Below are 18,238 nucleotides of genomic sequence, written 5' to 3'. Positions count from 1 at the left end.
TAAGGACACTTTAGGATAGGGTGATACTGCACAGACCTGCCTTTCTTAAGGACACTTTAGGATAGGGTGATACTGCACAGACCTCTGCCTTTTGAAGACTGAAAGGACTCTCAGTGTTGAGCCCCGGTCCCCATGTTTTGTTTGCTTCATCGAGATCATAGCAGTGCCCGGTGTGGGAGTGTGCTCTCCTCAGTGGGCACCAGCAGGCCTGCTTCACGCTCGCTATCTGCCCTCTTTGCCAGAGAAACTACAGCCTAAACGAAGGACCCTTCAGTATACAGGGCTGCTTCTGACACTGAACTGACTGTGTGGCCTTGGTAGAGAAAGGAGTGGGGGAGGAGAACACACTGATGTACCAAGAGAGTAACTTCATAAAGTAAACCAAATCGTTCCATGGTTGACAGGCATTCAGGGAGAGTCTGTCTGTCTTTCCATTACTTCGACAGACATTACCATCTGCTCCTTCTTCCCGGCACTGTTGTCATCCCCAGTGATTCGAGTATTAGACTCTCAGTATTAGAGATTTTTAGGTGGAGATGTTGGATTCCTCTGTGATGTGTTATATTTATATTCAAGTTTTTCAAAGAACTGATGATTTGGAACTTGAAGTCATAAGATGACTCACCTACATCCCTGTTCACGCTAGCTCACCATGCCTTCTCCTATGCCCGAGTACCTGAATGTGCACTACATTGGGGAGTCGGCCTCCAGACTGCTGTTCTTATCGATGCACTGGGCACTTTCCATTCCTTCTTTCCAGGCACTAGGGTGAGTGTTTTGAAGTCCTTGAATATAAATGTGATTTTTGTGGCACACGTTTGTTTAAACAAGAAGTTTATTTGGGGAGGATTTGTACTACAGTAGAAAAGAAGGTCTGCCGTTCTATTTATGTGATAATCCATGATAGCTAACTACTTTTTTCTCCATTGCTTTTTGTGTGGAAGAGTAGCCATGTTGTATAGTTTGTGCACGTTAATAATCTGGGTAAGAGGAGAGGACAAATCGTGACCAGCAATAGCCATCTTTGGTAAACACAGTGATAGGCCCAGTGGCTGAGAACACTGTCTGCTCTTGCAGAAGACCCAGGTTCTGTTCCCAGCACTCACCTGGTGGCTCACAGCCTTTTTAACTCCAGTTCCAGTAGACCTAATACCCTCTTTCTGATTTTCCTGCTGGCACCAGGCATGCACATGGTACACAGACAGACATGCAGGCAAAATATGCATGCACGCATTTTTTTTTAAAGATAGGAATGTGCTATGAGCTCCATACGCCAACGGTAGCTATGAAATCATAAAATACTGTAGATTTTTGTAGTGTATGTTATTTATTTATTGTTCTTTGATGATGTGACCTTTAAGTGGACTTTGGAGATGGCACTGTCATGTGCAGTGTCAAAAGGCTGGATGCTCCTGTTGGATTGTAGATATAGGAGCCACCGGCAGGCTGCGTTCCCGCCCAGCTCCCCGCACGGCTAGCTTTACACCCGAAATAACAACACACAAATTGTATTCCTTTAAACACTGCTTGGCCCGTTAGTTTCAGCCTCTTACTGGCCAATTCTCACATCTTGCTTAACCCATTTCTATTAATATGTGTAGCACCACGAGGTGGTGGCTCACCGGGAAAGATTCAGCATGTCTGACCTGGTGGCTGGCTCCATGGCGTCTGCCTCACTTCCCTCTTCCTCCCAGCATTCTCATCTGTCCACTCCACCCACCTAAGGGCTGGCCTATCAAAAAGCCAAGGCAGTTTCTTTATTAACCAATGAAAGTAACACATAGACAGGTGGCCCTCCTCCATCATTGGATGGTTGTCCCCTGCAATGTTGTTCCAGTATTCATCCAGGCATGTCCCTAGGGAGCTGTATTTGCCTACATGTTTAAAATGAGAGGTGATTGTTTCCCAATCATCTAGTTCCCTCTCCCAACCTCAGAAGACTATTTTAGAAATGCGTGCAATTCAGATGAAATGGGAAGTGACCTACTCCAAAATATCAGAGCCGTGCAGAAGTTTGCTGACCTTCCTTTGAATACCTGGCCCGTGACAGGGAGAGAGCCAAGCCTTTACTCAGCTGGCTTTGGTTTACTCTCGGGGCCTCCCTGCTCAGTCGGATTCGTTTGTTTCCCATTTGACAGATGGAGGTAACGACCCCTTCCTGTCATTACAGAGTGCTTTGACTATAACTAAAAGACACGTGAGCCCTGCACCCACAGGACACGGTTGATGCCATGATTTGGTTATGCGCTACTCAGGGAGCTGTGAGATACAGAGTAGAGGTTATATTAGCGTCTGTAACCTCGGAATGAGCCTTCTCTTTATCTCAGGATAATAGTCAGCTTTTAGTAATTTTCCAAAAATTTTTCTAAGAAGAAACTTTAAGGAGCTGGAGAGATGGCTCAGAGGTTAAGAGCACCAGCTGCTCTTCGGAGGTCTGGAGTTCAATTCCCAGCAACCACATGGTGACTCACAACCATCTATATAATGAGATCTGGTGCCCTTTTCTGACATGCAGGCATACATGCAGGCAGAACACAGTATACATAATAATTAAATCTTTTAAAAAGAAAGAGCATTAAAATATGGTATGAAAACATTAGCATGCTGATGTTTTATGATTTGTTAGGCATCGAGTCCCATCGGCCAAACTTAGTCCGGAAAAGCAATCTCGATTCCCACCCCACCCACCTTCCCAGAATAAACTATTCATTATTTTAATGAAAGAAGAGAACCAGAGATATAAGCCGAGCTCTTTCCCTTAGTCGCGCTGCCATTGTTTGTGAGCACTTCTGTTGAATGCGCTCATCCGTGGAAACAGCGGAGATGCTGCACACGCCAAGCGGAGCCTGAGGTTTCTGCTTACAGAATAATTAATGTGACAGTGGCGGCACTTGTCTCTGTGATCTGTGTTGGAAATCAGTTCCTGTGCAGCAGCCACAGGACTTAATTAGAATAGCTGCCGAGCTAACAATCCCGGCCATTAGCTGCTACACAAACTCTTACTTCTTGTCTCTGCCTAGATAATCTTTAAATCCTTTTTATGAGTTGACTTAATCAGATAAGAGCTGGATGCTAATGGGAAGCTCTGTTATGTGGAGATAAAAGGCGGACTAAGCCTGACTTGGGAGTGTGTGTGCTGGGTTTTTCTGGCTGGATACTCCACAGAGCTCTGAATTTGCAGCAGGACAGACACAACAGCAGCAGGCACGTTGTTTACTCGATGGCTTGGTGGGTGGGGATTTGGTTAGTATCATTTGTATTTTGAAAAGCTTCTATATTTAATAGAAATGTTGATTTTCTGTTTAAGATTTGTAGTTTAATTCTTGGGAAATTCATTCTGTATGGTTTAGGCAAATGATTCACAGTTCCAGCAGGTTAAGAAGTTGGGTAACCTGGGGTGACAGGTAACACGTTGGGTGTATGTATGTATGTGGATGTCAAATGGTTGGGTTGTCCTCAGGCATAGGTAACTTGGCCAATGTAATGCTTTTGTTGTTGAGGATACTTGTAGGGCTTTCTGGGATCTGGATGGATCATCTAAATGCATTTTCTATCCATTTCTTTTGCTTTGCAGAAGGAAGACATTTTGAAAATAGGTACTACAAGGCTACTGTAATAGTCATTTATTTCCTAACAGAAGTATTCTGATAGTAAGCATATCCATGCTTCAGAGTCTTGCTGTGATTTCAGGATAGCCTCAAACTCACCATGTAGCTCAGGTTGGCCTTGAACTCTTGCTCTTTTTGCGTCCAAATGCTGGGATTACAGTCACGTATCCATCCATCCGTAGCTGGAATTTTGTTTTGAGTAAACTTGGATGTCCTTCTGTAGTTGGTTTCTACAGGTGACCCTGTAACCTCTTTTCTGGCAGTAACTAACGGAGCAGTTTACTCTCAGTTGCCCTTCTTGGCCTCCTCCTCTTCCGTTCTCATCCTCTGCACTGAATTTAAGCTGTTGTCTGAGCCTTCCCAATATGGCCACGGAGTTTTCAATACAAAGGGTAGCGCAGACAGACCAACGCCGATATTCTTTCCAGTTAAGTTTGCTTTCATGTGTTTGCCATTTGTCCTAGTGACTTTCCTGTTTCTGGGACCAAGTCAACAAATAAAAGACAAAATTTTGGGAATGTTATGGCTTAGAGGGTTAGAGAGTCCATGAACATCGTGGCAGGAAGCATGTCCCCTGACAGGCAGGTGTGGTGCTGGAGCTGTATCAGAGAACTTACATCCTGAACCTCAACCAGGAGTTAGAGAGGATGGGAATGGCTTGGGTCTTTTGAAATTTCAAAGCCCACCCCCCTGTGACACATGTCCTCTTAACAAGGCCACACATCCCAATCCTTCCCAACCAGTTCTACTAATTGGGACCAAGTATTCACACAGATGAGCCTATTCAACCCACCACACTGTTTACGTACTTTGGTTAGCTGTTTTCCTTTTAAAACTTCATAGTCAGAGGTTAAGATGAAGACTGGTTTGCTTGTAAGTTTTCTTCACTCCTAAAGTAACCCTAAGTATAGAACCATAAAATAAAACCTCTCCAGAAGTAACTAATCCTGTTGTTAGGAGTTCGGTGTCCTGCCAGCTCTTTCCGTGCTGTGGCTATTAAACCTTCCAAACACTTTCACCTAGTGGCACAGCCTGTTCCTTCTCTCGAGTGTCACATCACACTGTCAAACTTTCCGTGCCGTGTGTATAGATTCCCCTTTTTCCTAATGACTGCCTCATTTGTGGAAGTATTACAGCTTACATACTCATCTCTATGGGCAGACATAAAAGCTGTTGCCAGTGCAACATAAAACCATTCCATCCAGTGCTACCAAGCAGTTTGTCAAGATGCATTACGATTTCCATAAAATAGGTTGCTAGGTCTATGAGGCATGCACGTTTGCTCTGATGTCGTTAGGAACTGTTCCCCGAAGGCACTGACGAGTCCCACTTGCGGCAGCAGTGGACAAATGGGCTTCTCTCCTCACTGTTGACTGGGGGTCTCACTGTTGCTGACAACCGAGCAGAATGGCTTCTTATTTTCCTTGATTTTTACCTGAGATGGCTTTCTCTTCATTATCTTCTGTGTGAAGGTTTATACATACTGCCTTTCTTTGCATTTGAACTTCACTTTCAAGTTTATTCCATAGCCAGTTTCTTTTGATGGTAGGTTGTCCTTCCCAAATACTGAAATAAAATCATGAGGGAAAACTTCTCTGTAAACTCTTGGTTTTGCTTTTTTGTTTGTTTGTTGCTTTTGAGGCAGCACCTCAGACTGTATTGCAGACTAGCTGAGAACCCATTATGCAGGTCAAACTGACCTCTTACACAATCCCCTTGCCTCAGTCTCCCCCGTGCCCTGTGTATAGACATGCACTGCCATGTCCAGCTACTTTGTAAACTCTTAGATGGCAATGTTAGCCTTTGTGTCTCTTATGTGTTCTTGTGACCTGAGTGCACTGATGTGCACCAAGTTGCATGTTTTATTTTGTGTTTGGGGGATGGGATGCACATGGCACAGCACACATGTGAATGTCACGGACAGCTTGCAGTAGTGAGTTCTCTCCTTCCACCACGTGAGTCCTGGGGGTAGCCAGGTGGTTGGGCTTGATGACAAGCACGTTTACCTGTGGGCCATCTCACTGACACCCTGTGGCATTCTTCTTTTTTCTCTCTTCATTCCGTTACAAACATTTCCAGTAATATATATCCTTACAACCAGCAATTCCTCAGGCCTAGCAGGTTCCAGGGCTGGAATTCTTTTGCCCTTAAGAAGTCAAATAATAATTTTCATACATACACACACACACACACACACACACACAGAGAGAGAGAGAGAGAGAGAGAGAGAGAGAGAGAGAGAGAGAGAGAGAGAGAGACAGAACGAACCGTGGCTGTCAGTACAAAGGTGGGAATAGCTAGTGCACATCTGGTGAACTTCCTTCCTTTCTTCCTCCCTCCCTCCCTCCCTCCCTCCCTCCCTCTCTCCCTCCCTTCCTTCCAGTCCCTCCTGTCTCCCCTCATCCCACCCCCTTATTGTGAGACACAATTTCTCTACATGGCCCAAGCTAACCTAGAACTTAGTGAAGAAAGTTGGTTAAGAAAGGAATTAAGCCAGTACTGATGGCATGGGCCAATAGGATTTGCTGACGGAGCCAGAGACAGGAGGATCTGGAATTGAGGCCAGCCTGGACTACACTTTAAAGCCAGGCAGTGATGGCACACATATTTAATCTCAGCACTCGGGAAGCAGAGGCAGGTGGATCTCTGTGAGTTTGGGACAAGCCTGGTGTACAAGAGCGAGTTCCAGGAAAGCTAGGGCTATAACATAAAGAAATCCTGTCTTGAAAAAAGAAAGAAAAAAAGAAAGGAATTAAATCATCAGGAAATTCTAGAGGGGAAGGTTAGTGCGCTACACTATACTGTTAGGTGATTAATAGAAGAGCTAAAAGGGCTATTTTTAGTAAAATTATTAATAGGACTCGAGAGAAAAACTCAAGCTGTAAATTTCCTGAACCAAAATCATCAGTAAACTGAGGTGAAGGTGAGCGGAAGGAGTTAAGAATCTTTCAAGTGAGGTAAAACCAGAGCAGCAGCTTGGGCAGGTAGGGATTCTGTGTCCTTGGAGATCTGTGAATATCCTAAATGGGATGCTCTTTCCTGACTCTTAAGCACTGACCAGATGCCTGCTGATAAAGATAACTGCAGGAAGGCAGATCTCGGTGTTTACCTAGGAGAGAGGAACAGAGGCCTGGCAGTGGGAAACTGTTGCACACGTAGCTCAAAGGCATAGGAAACAGTTCTGAACTGTGGGAATTAATCCCCAAATATGTAACAGAAAGGGAGTCAGCTACGTTGAAAATCTACAGCAAAAGACAGCCACTTTATTCACAAAGCAATAACACCAAAATTTCATGGAATCTTGATTTCACCTTTACCAAGGCCCTGGGGTCTGATAAATCACCTGTGAAAAGATGGCTGAGCAATTCTGTATTATGTTGTGACTTGTAGCTGCTGCATATCCTTACTGACTTGAATCTCTTTGCAGAAAAGAAAGAAATCCTACAATTTAATTATCTTATAATATATAGGTGTTGCTTGAAGATTTTTTTTTTTTTTTGTAAAATGTCCCAACTTCTCAAACTGACTCTTTTTGTTTCATTTTATTTTTCAAGACAGGGATTCTCTGGGTAGCCCTGGCTATCTTGGAACTCACTCTGTAGATCAGACTGGCCTCAAACCTGCCTCTGTCTCCCCAGTGCTGGCATTAAAGGTGTGCGCTGCCACAGCCCAGCCTCTATTAAGCCTAGAGTCCAGCTGACTTCTGTCTGTTCTATATCCTCAAAGGTTAGAAAACAAACAAACGAACAAAAAGCCCAGATTTTTTTGTATACATCATGTACTTTGAAGCCCATGCTTACTGTGATACAGAAATGCCCGAGGGAACGGTTACCTTTGGGTAGTGTGGAAACTAGGAAACACACATAAACCTAGGTGCAAAGTTAAGTAAACAACACCCAAAGGAACAAGAGATGAGGTTATAAGAGATCATTTATCCAAAGAAACGAGCTGTGCCCCAGATATCATGGTGCATGCCTGTAATGCTAGCACGAGGGAGGCTGATTCCAAACCATCCATGGCGTCACAGTGAAACTCTGCCTCAAACAAATACATAACTGCAACTCCTGAGCCTGGAGATGTGTCTCATGGCTCTGGGGTCTGAAGCACAATTAATAAAAAACTCAGAGCAATTGGAGTTCAATCTGAATATCTGAGAAGCAAAACGGTCAGCCACTAGCTGAAATGGCGATCCTGCCTCCAGGAATCTCAGAATGAGACTGAGTCTGAGAGCTGTCTCCTCCCTTTTTATATTCCTCTCTAGTGCTGGGATTAAAGGTGTGCATACTACTCTCTGGTTTCTATGGCAAACTAGTGTGGCTACTGGGATTAAAGCTGTGTATTATCATTGTGATTGTTTTACTTGTCTAATCCTCAGGCAAGCTTTATTTATTAAAATACAAATGAAATGCCACTACAGGAGGCTTGCCTCCAACCACTAATGGCCTTGAACCCCTGAGCCTCCTGCCTCCACTTCTTGACTGCTGAGATTGCAAGCTTATCCCAACATTTTTGTCTTTAAAAAATATCTCCTGGAGCTGGAGGTATGTCTAAGTGTCTACGAGTACTTCCTGCTCCTGCAGAGGAGTTGAGTTTGAATCCTAACATCCACAGCAGGCTCCAGTCAGCTTGTGACACCAGCTGCAGAGGATCTCATGCTCTTTTCTGGCCTCTGAGGACAGGTACATGAACGTGTGTGCGTGCATGCACACACACACAGGGCATATACAGGTAGTCACATACACGTGCATCTAAATTTTTTAAAACTTTTTCTTCCAATTATTGAATGGCATTGCCTCAGAGTCCTCTCCCCTGACCCTCCTGTTTTCTTATATGTCATCTTCATACTTGTGGGATTTTAATTGTTTGAAATTAACTGTGTATATAGTCAGATGCATATGTTTATCTAACACTTATATAAAATATCTAAAGTTTCATATTTGCACAGCCCTTCTCTTTCATAGGCAGACTTAATCCACTATGTCAGCTCTCATTCCACCGTGCTTGGCATATCATGGCCTGCTTATTTAAAATGTTTGCAATGAATTACTGGCAGTTGATTCTTAGAAATTGTGTGTGTCTAAGGAGAGCACTGGGCCATTTCTACACGCACACAGTGTGTAACGGTGACCTCAGGGTGATTGACACGTCTGTTACCTCAGGTACATAGCATTTTTGTATTGGAAAGTTGAGAATACTCTCTACTAACCGTTTTAAATCTTGCTGTAGCTGGTCTTATAAACTGGCTGAGCGATAGTGAGCTAGCTGAGATTTAGATTTAGGGCCCTCTTTGTGGACTTCTGCCAACTGTACAGAGCACAGAATTCTCGGGTGTGTGCCTGTGGGTCTTTTGGAGTAGTTGTAAATTGGTGGTTTTAGTGCATCGATCCATTGGGAAGTTTATATCTGATGTATGCCTTTGTTTCTCTTCCTACCAGGCAAGAAAACAGTATATCTTTGGTAAAAGCATATTGGAATGAACTCTTCACTCTCGGTCTTGCACAGTGCTGGCAAGTGATGAATGTAGCAACTATATTAGCAACGTTTGTCAATTGTCTTCACAGCAGCCTTCAGCAAGGTAAAAACCAACTTACTGATTCTGCTCTCAAGGTTAGCGGGGGAGTCATCTGCTCTACAAAAGGTTAGGGCCAAAGTTAAATAGCCTGATGGCTGTATAGATATTTTACCTTTTTACTCCGGGTAATCTTAATATTTTGACAAATTCATTCATCATTCAAAATATATTTAAACTGGGTGGTAGTGGCTTCCGCCTTTAATCCTAACTCTTGGGAGGCAGAGGCAGGCAGATCTCTATGAGTTTGAGGCTAGCCTGGTCTACAGAGTGAGTTCCAGGACAGGCTCCAAAGCTACACAGAGGAACTCTATCTTGGAAAAGTGTGCACACGTGCGCGCACGTGTGTGTGTGTGTGTGTGTGTGTGTGTGTGTGTGTGTGTAGACTCACATGATCACGTATATACACATGCACATATATACACACACACATATTTAAAAAGAGAGAGAGAAAAAAGCATGAAGACTTGTGTATTTAAGTCTGAAAGGCTTAGTAGTCAGGTTTTTGTCTCTAAAATATAATACCTAAGACGAAGTCCCATAAACACTCAGATGCCTTCTTCACTTATCCCTTTTAGATATGTTAAAATGGTGGAAAACCTTATTTTTCTCAACTTTTCTTTGCTCTTAGCAATGTGTTTTGCTCAATTTTTGTTTTTATTATACTAAAGTTTCTGATTTTTTAAAACTGAAAATGGTTTTCCCCATTATTTTTCCAAATGATAAAAGCTTAAATAAAACCTTGTTATAAACATTTGAGTCTTTTGTACTTTGGTTTTGTTGTTGTTGTTCTTGGTTTCTTTTGAGGTGTGCTCTCAAAAATCTAAGTCTGAAAGGGTGGCCTTGAACTCCTGACCACCCGCCTCTGCCTCGGAAGTGTTGGGACTCCTAAGTACTTGCCACCACTCCAGGCCCTCAGATCTAAGGCTTCCCAAACGCTAGATAAGCACCCTGCCAGGCGAGTTCCACCCCTGCCCCTTGGACTTGGACATTTTTTCAGATGGATGCTCTACATCTGAAGGAGTATCTGCAGGGGAAACTCTGAGTTGCAGGCTTTACTCCATTTTTTCTTGAATAAGCAATACCAGAAGGCGATTTTGTTACCTTGCGCTCTGTGTGGAGGTTCCGAATTCTAAGCGTTTAGAAATTGATTATTCAATCCTGGAGGGAAGGGAGACTGGAAATGCATGAAAACAGCCAACCATTTTCCATGACAATTAGAAGTGTGTGTTTGTGTTTTAAAGACAAAATGTCACCGGAACGGAGGAAGTCGTTGATGGAGCACATCTTCAAGTTGCAGGAATTCTGTAACAGCATGGTGAAACTCTGCATCGATGGCTACGAGTACGCCTACCTGAAGGCCATAGTACTCTTCAGTCCAGGTACAGATGCCTCTTCTGTGTCTACAGCATGGCCGCACTCGCACCGATGGCTACGCGCACGCCTACCCGCAGGCCATATAGAAACACGTCTTCTGTGTTTGGTTTATCATTTTTTGTAGTCATTTTTGTACTTTTCAGATAGGGTCTTGGGCTTGTCGTCCTGTTGAGGCTGATGCTCCCTGTGTAGCCCAGGCTTGACTGGAACTCTTGGCGGTCCTTCTGTCTCAGACACCCAAGTACTGGATTGCAGATCTACGCCGCCGTGCCCAGGACATTTGTGTCTCATTGAAGTATTTGATGATGTGCAGAAATCGGAGCCCTCACCCACTGCGGATAGGAGGGTAAAATGGCGCAGTTGCCTGGGACAGGAGTTCAGCGCTTCCTCAGAACATTAAACATGAGGAGGTTGGGAAAATTGTTCGGTGGATAGAATAAAGTACCTGTCGTGCAAACACAAAGACCCGAGTTCGAATCCTCAGAACCGATATAAAAAGCCAGACTGGCTTGTACCTGTAATCCTAGCACTAGCACTACTAGGAGTGCAATAGGCAGATACCTCATGCTCATCGGCCATCCAGCCTGGCCAGTCGATAAGCTCAGTAAGAGACCGTGTCTCCAAACATAGAGGCAGAGAGCAAGGATACCTGATGGCTCCCTCTGCCCGCCCCCCACATGAACACACCTGTAATAACAAGTACATAGGCTGCACGCGTGCACACGCACACACACAAAGTTAGGAGTTTATTCGATTCCGATCGACCCCCAAATACAGAAGTGTATATCAACATGCATGTTCATGTTGATACTAGTCACAGTAGGCAAAAACGGACACTGTGTAATTGTCCATCTAAAACTGAGTGAAGCTGGCCCTGATGGGATACGCCCTTAATCTAAGTACTCGGTAGGTAGAAGCAAGATGATTAGGATAACTTCCTCTCCACAGAGACGCACTGTGCACACACACACATGTAATAAGAATGTAAAGACAGATGAGCGTATGTCTATATCATATGTGCACACATGAGCTGCCGTCAGCATGAAGAGTTTGGCATATGCTATGACGGGATGCGCCCTGGAAACACGCCAAAGTGAAAGACGCCATTCCTACAGGCACGCATAGTTGTTTGACTCCCTTTATGTGAAATAATCCCATCCAGGCAGACATGGAGAAGAACGTAAATTAGTTGTTTGTAGAGTCGGGGAGTGGGGAGATGGGGAGTGATTGCTCCTAGTGGAGGGTTACTTTGGAATCATAAAAACGTCCCATAATTGGATTGTGGCAATACTATAAAACCCTGAATATACTAAAATCATTTAATTTTTGTGCTCTAAATCTGATTTTAAGGATATTAAGACATTTGCCTGGAAAATCAGTAGGACACATGGGCCTGCATCATTTGAATTCTTAGATTTATCTTGTTGAGCATTATTAAAGCCAGAGTGCAAGACAATGATTGCAGTGTCTGGGGTCTGCTGCACTCTCGGGACCTATGAAAGCTGCAGACATGTAGGAAGATGGGCCTCTTGCTTTCCTGCGGTGTCTGGTTTACAGACAGTAGAGTGGCCTCCAGGTTGCTAGTTTGCGAGTAGGAGGAATCAGAGTAGGAGGAATCAGCGGTCTTTTGAGGGTCTGTGCTTTCTCTTCGATGGGTCTCCTGCTCCTGCATGTCCTAATAAAACTGTCCGGGGGACCTGCTTCTCCCCTTCAGCGATGTGAATCAGGTGTTAAAACGTTTGCACTGTTTAGTGCTTCCCATGAGGTCGGGCCTGGGGCTCAGTGCCGAGTGCAGGCTGAGTGCTTCCTAGGGGCTGATAAGATGTACCTCCGCGTTTGCTCATTTCATTGTTTCTGTTTGTGGTGCTGGGACCCAGCATAGGACCTTCACAGGACAGGAACTAGCTATGCCACTGCGCCACACATCGAGCCCACACTTGTCTCCATTCCAGCACAGCCAGTTAGCCAATTTTGTTTCCTTTAGGTAAAATCGAAAGCTTAGCTATAAATTGATGGAGCTCTTTAACTACTTCTATTTTGTGAAATATGGCTATCAAAATGTTTTGTAGATTATTTCATGTTCCTGCATTATGATTTTTCTGACAGAGATAAAAGTGCTAATAACTCATAATTTCTTAAGCACTTCTGAACATGGCCATATCTGTTGGGCTCCTTGAGAAATACTGCCTGCAGATATTTTGTGGATTAAAGTTGTTTTTAAATTTAATCCTTTAATTTTAGCCCCTTTGGTCATTTTCTGTTGTTAAAAGTGAAATGATTAAAAAAATAAATAAAAATTCCACTACTTTGGAGAGAAAAACATATTGGTAACACACAGTGGTCTGGTTTTTATTAGATGTTAATGGTTACCACTGGCTACAGTACGGTCTTGATGGTGTGTTCAGTAATTACTTCTAGAAGGAAGGAGCACAGCATTGTATATGGGGCTTCTGTTTCTAGAACTGTCTGCTCCTCCATCCTGTGTCACCACATCCCATGAGTTATTAGATGAGCATTCAGAACTTGGGTAACTCTATTCTTTTATGTCTTAGATCATCCAGGCCTGGAGAACATGGAGCTGATTGAAAAATTTCAAGAAAAGGCTTATGTGGAATTCCAGGACTATATCACCAGGACATATCCAGATGACACCTACAGGTACCTCTAGGCTCAAACTACTTAATGCCATACGTGTAAAGGATTTGTGTTTGTTTTGAGGTAGGGTCTCGCATAGCTCACAGGCCTTGAATTTACCCAAAGTAGCCAAGGATAGTCTTTAACCACAATTTCCCGGCCCCTGCCTCCACGTTGCTGGGATTACACATATGCATGCAACACCACGCCTTGCCTAAAAGCTTTTTAGTGAATCTGTTCTACACTATTTTGCATGTAAGAGTAATGAAATGTTTTAGTCAGCCACTTTGAAGTGGCTGATGCTTTTGAAGGCCATAATGTGGCTGTCTCTGCAGCTTAGTGTTGGAGGACTTCCTCAGTGTGTGTAAGCTCCTGGGGGTAATTCCCAGCTCTAGGAAAAGAGAAAACGTGAAGGGTGTTCCAGGGCTTAGCAGAAGCTCAAGTATGGCAAGGCCCTTTGACCCTGGGCACAGAGGGGACAAACCAGCTGTTACCAGGCCTCACATGCAAGAGCTAATGAGTTCTCATTTTAAATCAGTGATTCGAGAGACCTTTGGGGGTTGAACAGCCCTCCCGGGGTGTTGCCTAAGACCACTGGAAAGCACGTGTTTACATTATGATTCACAACAGTAGCCAAAGTACAGCTATGAAGTAACAGTGAAAATAATCTGATGGCTGGGGGGGGTGGTCACCACAGCATGAGGAACTGTATTATAGGGTCACAGCGTGAGGAACTGTATTACAGGGTCACAGCGTTAGGAACTGTATTACAGGGTCACAGCATCAGGAACTGTATCACAGGGTCACAGCATGAGGAACTGTATCACAGGGTCACAGCGTGAGGAACTGTATCACAGGGTCACAGCATGAGGAACTGTATTACAGGGTCACAGCGTTAGGATGGCTGAGAAACACTGCTTTAAATAGAGAGGGTTAAGTACTGCCTCAAAGACACAGCACCACCAGAGCCCAACTTTTCAAATGAAATAATTGTGTTAGTAAGAAGAGAGAAAAATGATAAATTAAAACACAAACTAATAGCTAATTCATTTAGAAACCATAGTTATGCTAATTTTTCCAAGTTACTTCTTGCCAGTGTTCCTTGGGGTGGGAGGGAACTCTCCTTTCTTATTTTTCTAGAAATAGCCACCCATCTCAGGGGAAAGGACAGCAGCTCAGAATGATTGAGAATCCAGTTTTTGGATCCTAAGCATATGATACCACGCTTGCTGGGTTTAACGTGTGTGCTTCACTTTCCTCATGATAAGACCACCCACTTTTCAGAATTCTAGTAGGCTTCCTTACGCATAGTTTCAGGTATTTGTGGTCAATCTCAGACCAAAAATACTAAATAAGGAATTGCAGGAATTATCCCCGCCTTCCAGCTCACACGCTGTTGTAGTAGCAGAAGAAATGGCATGCTCTCTCGTTTTGTGTCACCTCCGAGCACACCGCCCCTCTACCTAGCATCTCCGTGCTGTACCGACTGCGCTCCTGCTGCTCAGGTGGTAACCGTGTCACCTGTCTCATTCAGGGTTTGTTTTCAGGTGACCCTTGTCTTCCTTCCCTAATACCCAAAGCACAGAGTAAGGATGTGCCCTCGGGTTGTCTCCTTCCTACGTATTTAGAGATGGTTGCCCATGAACAGCGCTTATCTGCCTCAGAGACACTTCCACTCACGCCAATGGTCCTACCTTTACAAACTTCCTCTTACACATAGAATTAGACAGAAGCCGCCGTTCATCCTCACAACAGCTCTGTGGAAAGGAGGAAGTGGCCTTCATAGAACAAGGGGCAGCTGGTCACAATTTGAATCCAGTGACTGTTTTTCATATCCAAGCTCTTTATAATAACAGGCATTGGTTGCCTGTTATTCCATTTCTAGCAGTGTGTGTCTGTTGTGTGTGTGTTTATAAGTCGGTGTGTCTGTGTCTCTGTGTTTCTACATCTCTGCGTGTGTCTGTTGTGTGTGTCTATGTGTCTATATATGTCCTGTGTCGGTGTCTCTGTGATTGTGCCTCTGTGTGTGTCTTTCTGTGTGTGTCTCTCCTGTTGTATGTGTCTGTCTCTGTGTATGTCTGTGCCTCTGTGTGTGTCTGTCTGTGTGTCTCTCTTGTTTTGTGTGTCTGTGTCTCTGTGTATGTCTGTGCCTCTGTGTGTGCGTTTTCAAAAGAAAAAAGTTATCAGCCCTCCTGTGCTCTAATAACATAAAACATTTTTCTTTAAAACAATGTTGTTAAAACTTCTAAAAACATTGTTGGGAATCTGTTCTTAAATGAACCTGCTCCGTGGTTTAGTGATTTAGTCTGTGGTCCCTGCAGCCACATGGGGACAGCATGGTGGAGCAGCTCAGAGCCAGGCTTTCCTGTGGAGATTGCAGCCGTATGCAGGTGACTGTCATACCACTCTAAGCCTAGACAATCTAAACTTTTGGTCCTGGGTTTTTGAAAATTTGATCTTTATTGTTTGGGTGGGTGCTTTTCTCCCGAGTCCCCCACCTCTCACCTGGCTTCCCTCTTCCTCTCAGGCTGTCTCGACTACTTCTCAGACTTCCAGCTTTGAGACTGATGAACGCCACCATCACCGAAGAATTGTTCTTCAAGGGTCTCATTGGGAATGTCCGAATCGACAGTGTCATCCCGCACATTTTAAAAATGGAGCCTGCAGATTACAACTCCCAAATAATTGGTCCCAGCCTCTGAAAGCCGACAGCACATTGCTATGAACTAAGTTTACTGTTCCTTCTTGGGACGCAAGACACCAAATCAAACTGTTGCTTCCAGGGCACCTGTGAATAGTAACTTCAAGAGTAACCAAAATTCAAAGTATTTTTCCTTTGGATTCCTTCAGAAGAATGTAAGTGACTAGGCAGGGATCTGAAAGTCGACTTCCTGCCTGCGCTGTGGGAATGCATAAGGAATGGTGTGAGTCTATTCTTGAAGATGACACCCGAGACCGTCTCCTCCTGACCGCCTACACTACGCTTTCTCCTTCTATTTTATAAACAAATAAACTAGTCATTTCCCCCCAGCTGTGTTCTCTTCCTGTTTAATTCCATTGAGCTGATACACTGTAAAGATGAGACACCTAGCCGGAGCTCCCCCCATCTTATTCCTCCAAAATGTAATCCTTTAGTTACCAGGTCAAAAGATACTTTATGCCCAGTTATATAACGATAATTTTATAACTATGAGAAGTAAGAAATGAATATATATTTTTGGCTTTTATAAATATCCAGGTGTCCTTTAGCATTTAACACTCGTTGCTGGCAATGAGACATAAGCCATCTGTCATTTGGTTTTTAGTGTTGTATATTACCAGTTATGAGCACTTGTGTTTTCGCTGGTAGAAAATTAGTTTTGAGAATAAGACAGGAATCCGGTTTTAAAATGTTGGGTTTCCTGTGTTCTAAACACAGTCGAGACCGAACCCAGGGTGTGTTTTATTTTAGAATGGGAATTAAAATGGTTGCTTTTCCGAAAGTCCCACAGAAAGCACTTGACCTCTTCAGAGTGGGGGGCGGGGGCGCGGTCCAGCTTTTCCATCGCACCCTGGCTTTTAGCCAATTTTATTAGGTCATTTAAAAAGACTCGCCCACTTTGTTAAGTCATGCACTTATTGTAGCCAGTATGCTTCCCAGATGAGTTAAATAATTAAGGCAGCTGGTAATTCATGAAGGTAAAAGGATATTTGATGGATGTTGTTTTCCCCTGCTAGGGAGAGGAGGGCAGGTACAACAGCTGGAGTCTCATGATTTGCTACAACAAGCATTTTAGACTCCTCAGTCCTCCACATCAATATTGCACGCACTCAGTATCCCTTTATTCTGATTACATAATGAATTCCTTTGGGAAATCGACTCTCCTGTTTGTTGATATTCTCTCTCCCCTCTTCTCTCTCCTCCCTCTCCCTCCCTCATCCCTCTCTGCTTTGGTTTTCTGAGACAGGATCTTGCCTCCCAGTCCAGACTGGACACAAGTTTGTTGTCATCTTCCTGCCTCCAGCTTCCTTTCGCTGGGATTACAGACATGTTCGCATGCTGATATTTTATTTTGAAAACACAAATGTAGAGATTTTATTGCAACCAGAGTGCATTCTTTTTATAAAGATTTTTGCTGAATTTTTCTATGGGGAGGTGGATTTTACCAATAATTATAGAAACAAAGGTTTAAAAGACTTGCAAATTTTATCAGCTGACCATGAGGGCTTTATTCCCTGTGCAATTTTGTCAGCAGCTTTATTTATAATAAGCTGCTGGGGGAAACTACAAAAAGCATAAAATGCTCAAATAGAACATTTCCGTAGGGCATGTCTAACCTGCAGCTTAACACATCTGTAGGTGACAGTGTCATATCACAGTGTCAAAATGTTGGATACCTGGTACCTTTGTTGTCTCAGACAGTAAGCAAAGAATTCAGGAAAAAATGCTATAAGGCACTGTACTGATGGTTATGGTATTTCTTATATTTTTCCTGATTAAATTTGTAGTTATATTGGGGAGTGGTTTTGAAACTATATTAAAATGTGACTTGCATTACTAATTTCTGTATCCTGTCAATGTATTTTATTTCAGTAGCCTACTTATTCAGTGTTTGGATGTCCTCCATGTCATAGGGCAGGGAAAGTATCACAGTGGGAGAACTTGTGCCTAGTTTAGTATTTACCAGGCCCAGAGTTTGATCTTCAGCACTAGAAGGGAAAAAAATATCATGTAAGCATTTTAAGAGCAAAAATAATGGCCCAGCAAGATGGTTTAGTGGATCAAAGTACTTTCCACGAAAACCCAGCTCTTTGAGTTCAGTCTCAATCCTCTAGGCTACACACACACACACACACACACACACACACTATGGCACATGCATGTCCCTACCCTACACACACACACACATGTGCACATGATAAGATTATAGCCTACGTTGATGGGAATAAATATGTAAAGCATGCAGAATATAATTTAACCAATTTATTGTTACATATGTGTTACAATACTTTTATATGTTTATGCACATATAAAAACTAGTGATCAAAAAAGCAAGACAATTAGGAATAA

The 18,238-nt window shown here is 43.5% G+C and overlaps 1 protein-coding gene across 1 annotated transcript in view; it reads left to right on the top strand.

Annotated features, from left to right (window-relative positions):
* Positions 1–17,715, top strand: part of Nr2c1 (nuclear receptor subfamily 2 group C member 1) — a 50,981-nt gene extending 33,266 nt beyond the window's left edge. Inside the window, exons 10-14 of the mRNA XM_013350303.2 lie at positions 647–768; positions 9,044–9,183; positions 10,422–10,559; positions 13,107–13,212; positions 15,716–17,715. Coding sequence (XP_013205757.1) covers positions 647–768; positions 9,044–9,183; positions 10,422–10,559; positions 13,107–13,212; positions 15,716–15,890 — 681 coding nt within the window. The 3' untranslated portion in view covers positions 15,891–17,715. The remainder of the gene's footprint in view (positions 1–646; positions 769–9,043; positions 9,184–10,421; positions 10,560–13,106; positions 13,213–15,715) is intronic.
* Positions 17,716–18,238: the final 523 nt, after the last annotated feature.

This window comes from Microtus ochrogaster, chromosome 24 (genome assembly GCF_000317375.1).
Source record: "Microtus ochrogaster isolate Prairie Vole_2 chromosome 24, MicOch1.0, whole genome shotgun sequence".
Lineage (NCBI taxonomy): Eukaryota > Metazoa > Chordata > Mammalia > Rodentia > Cricetidae > Microtus > Microtus ochrogaster.
Note: the sequence above shows the minus strand (reverse complement) of the source record. Positions and strands in the feature narration are given on the sequence as shown.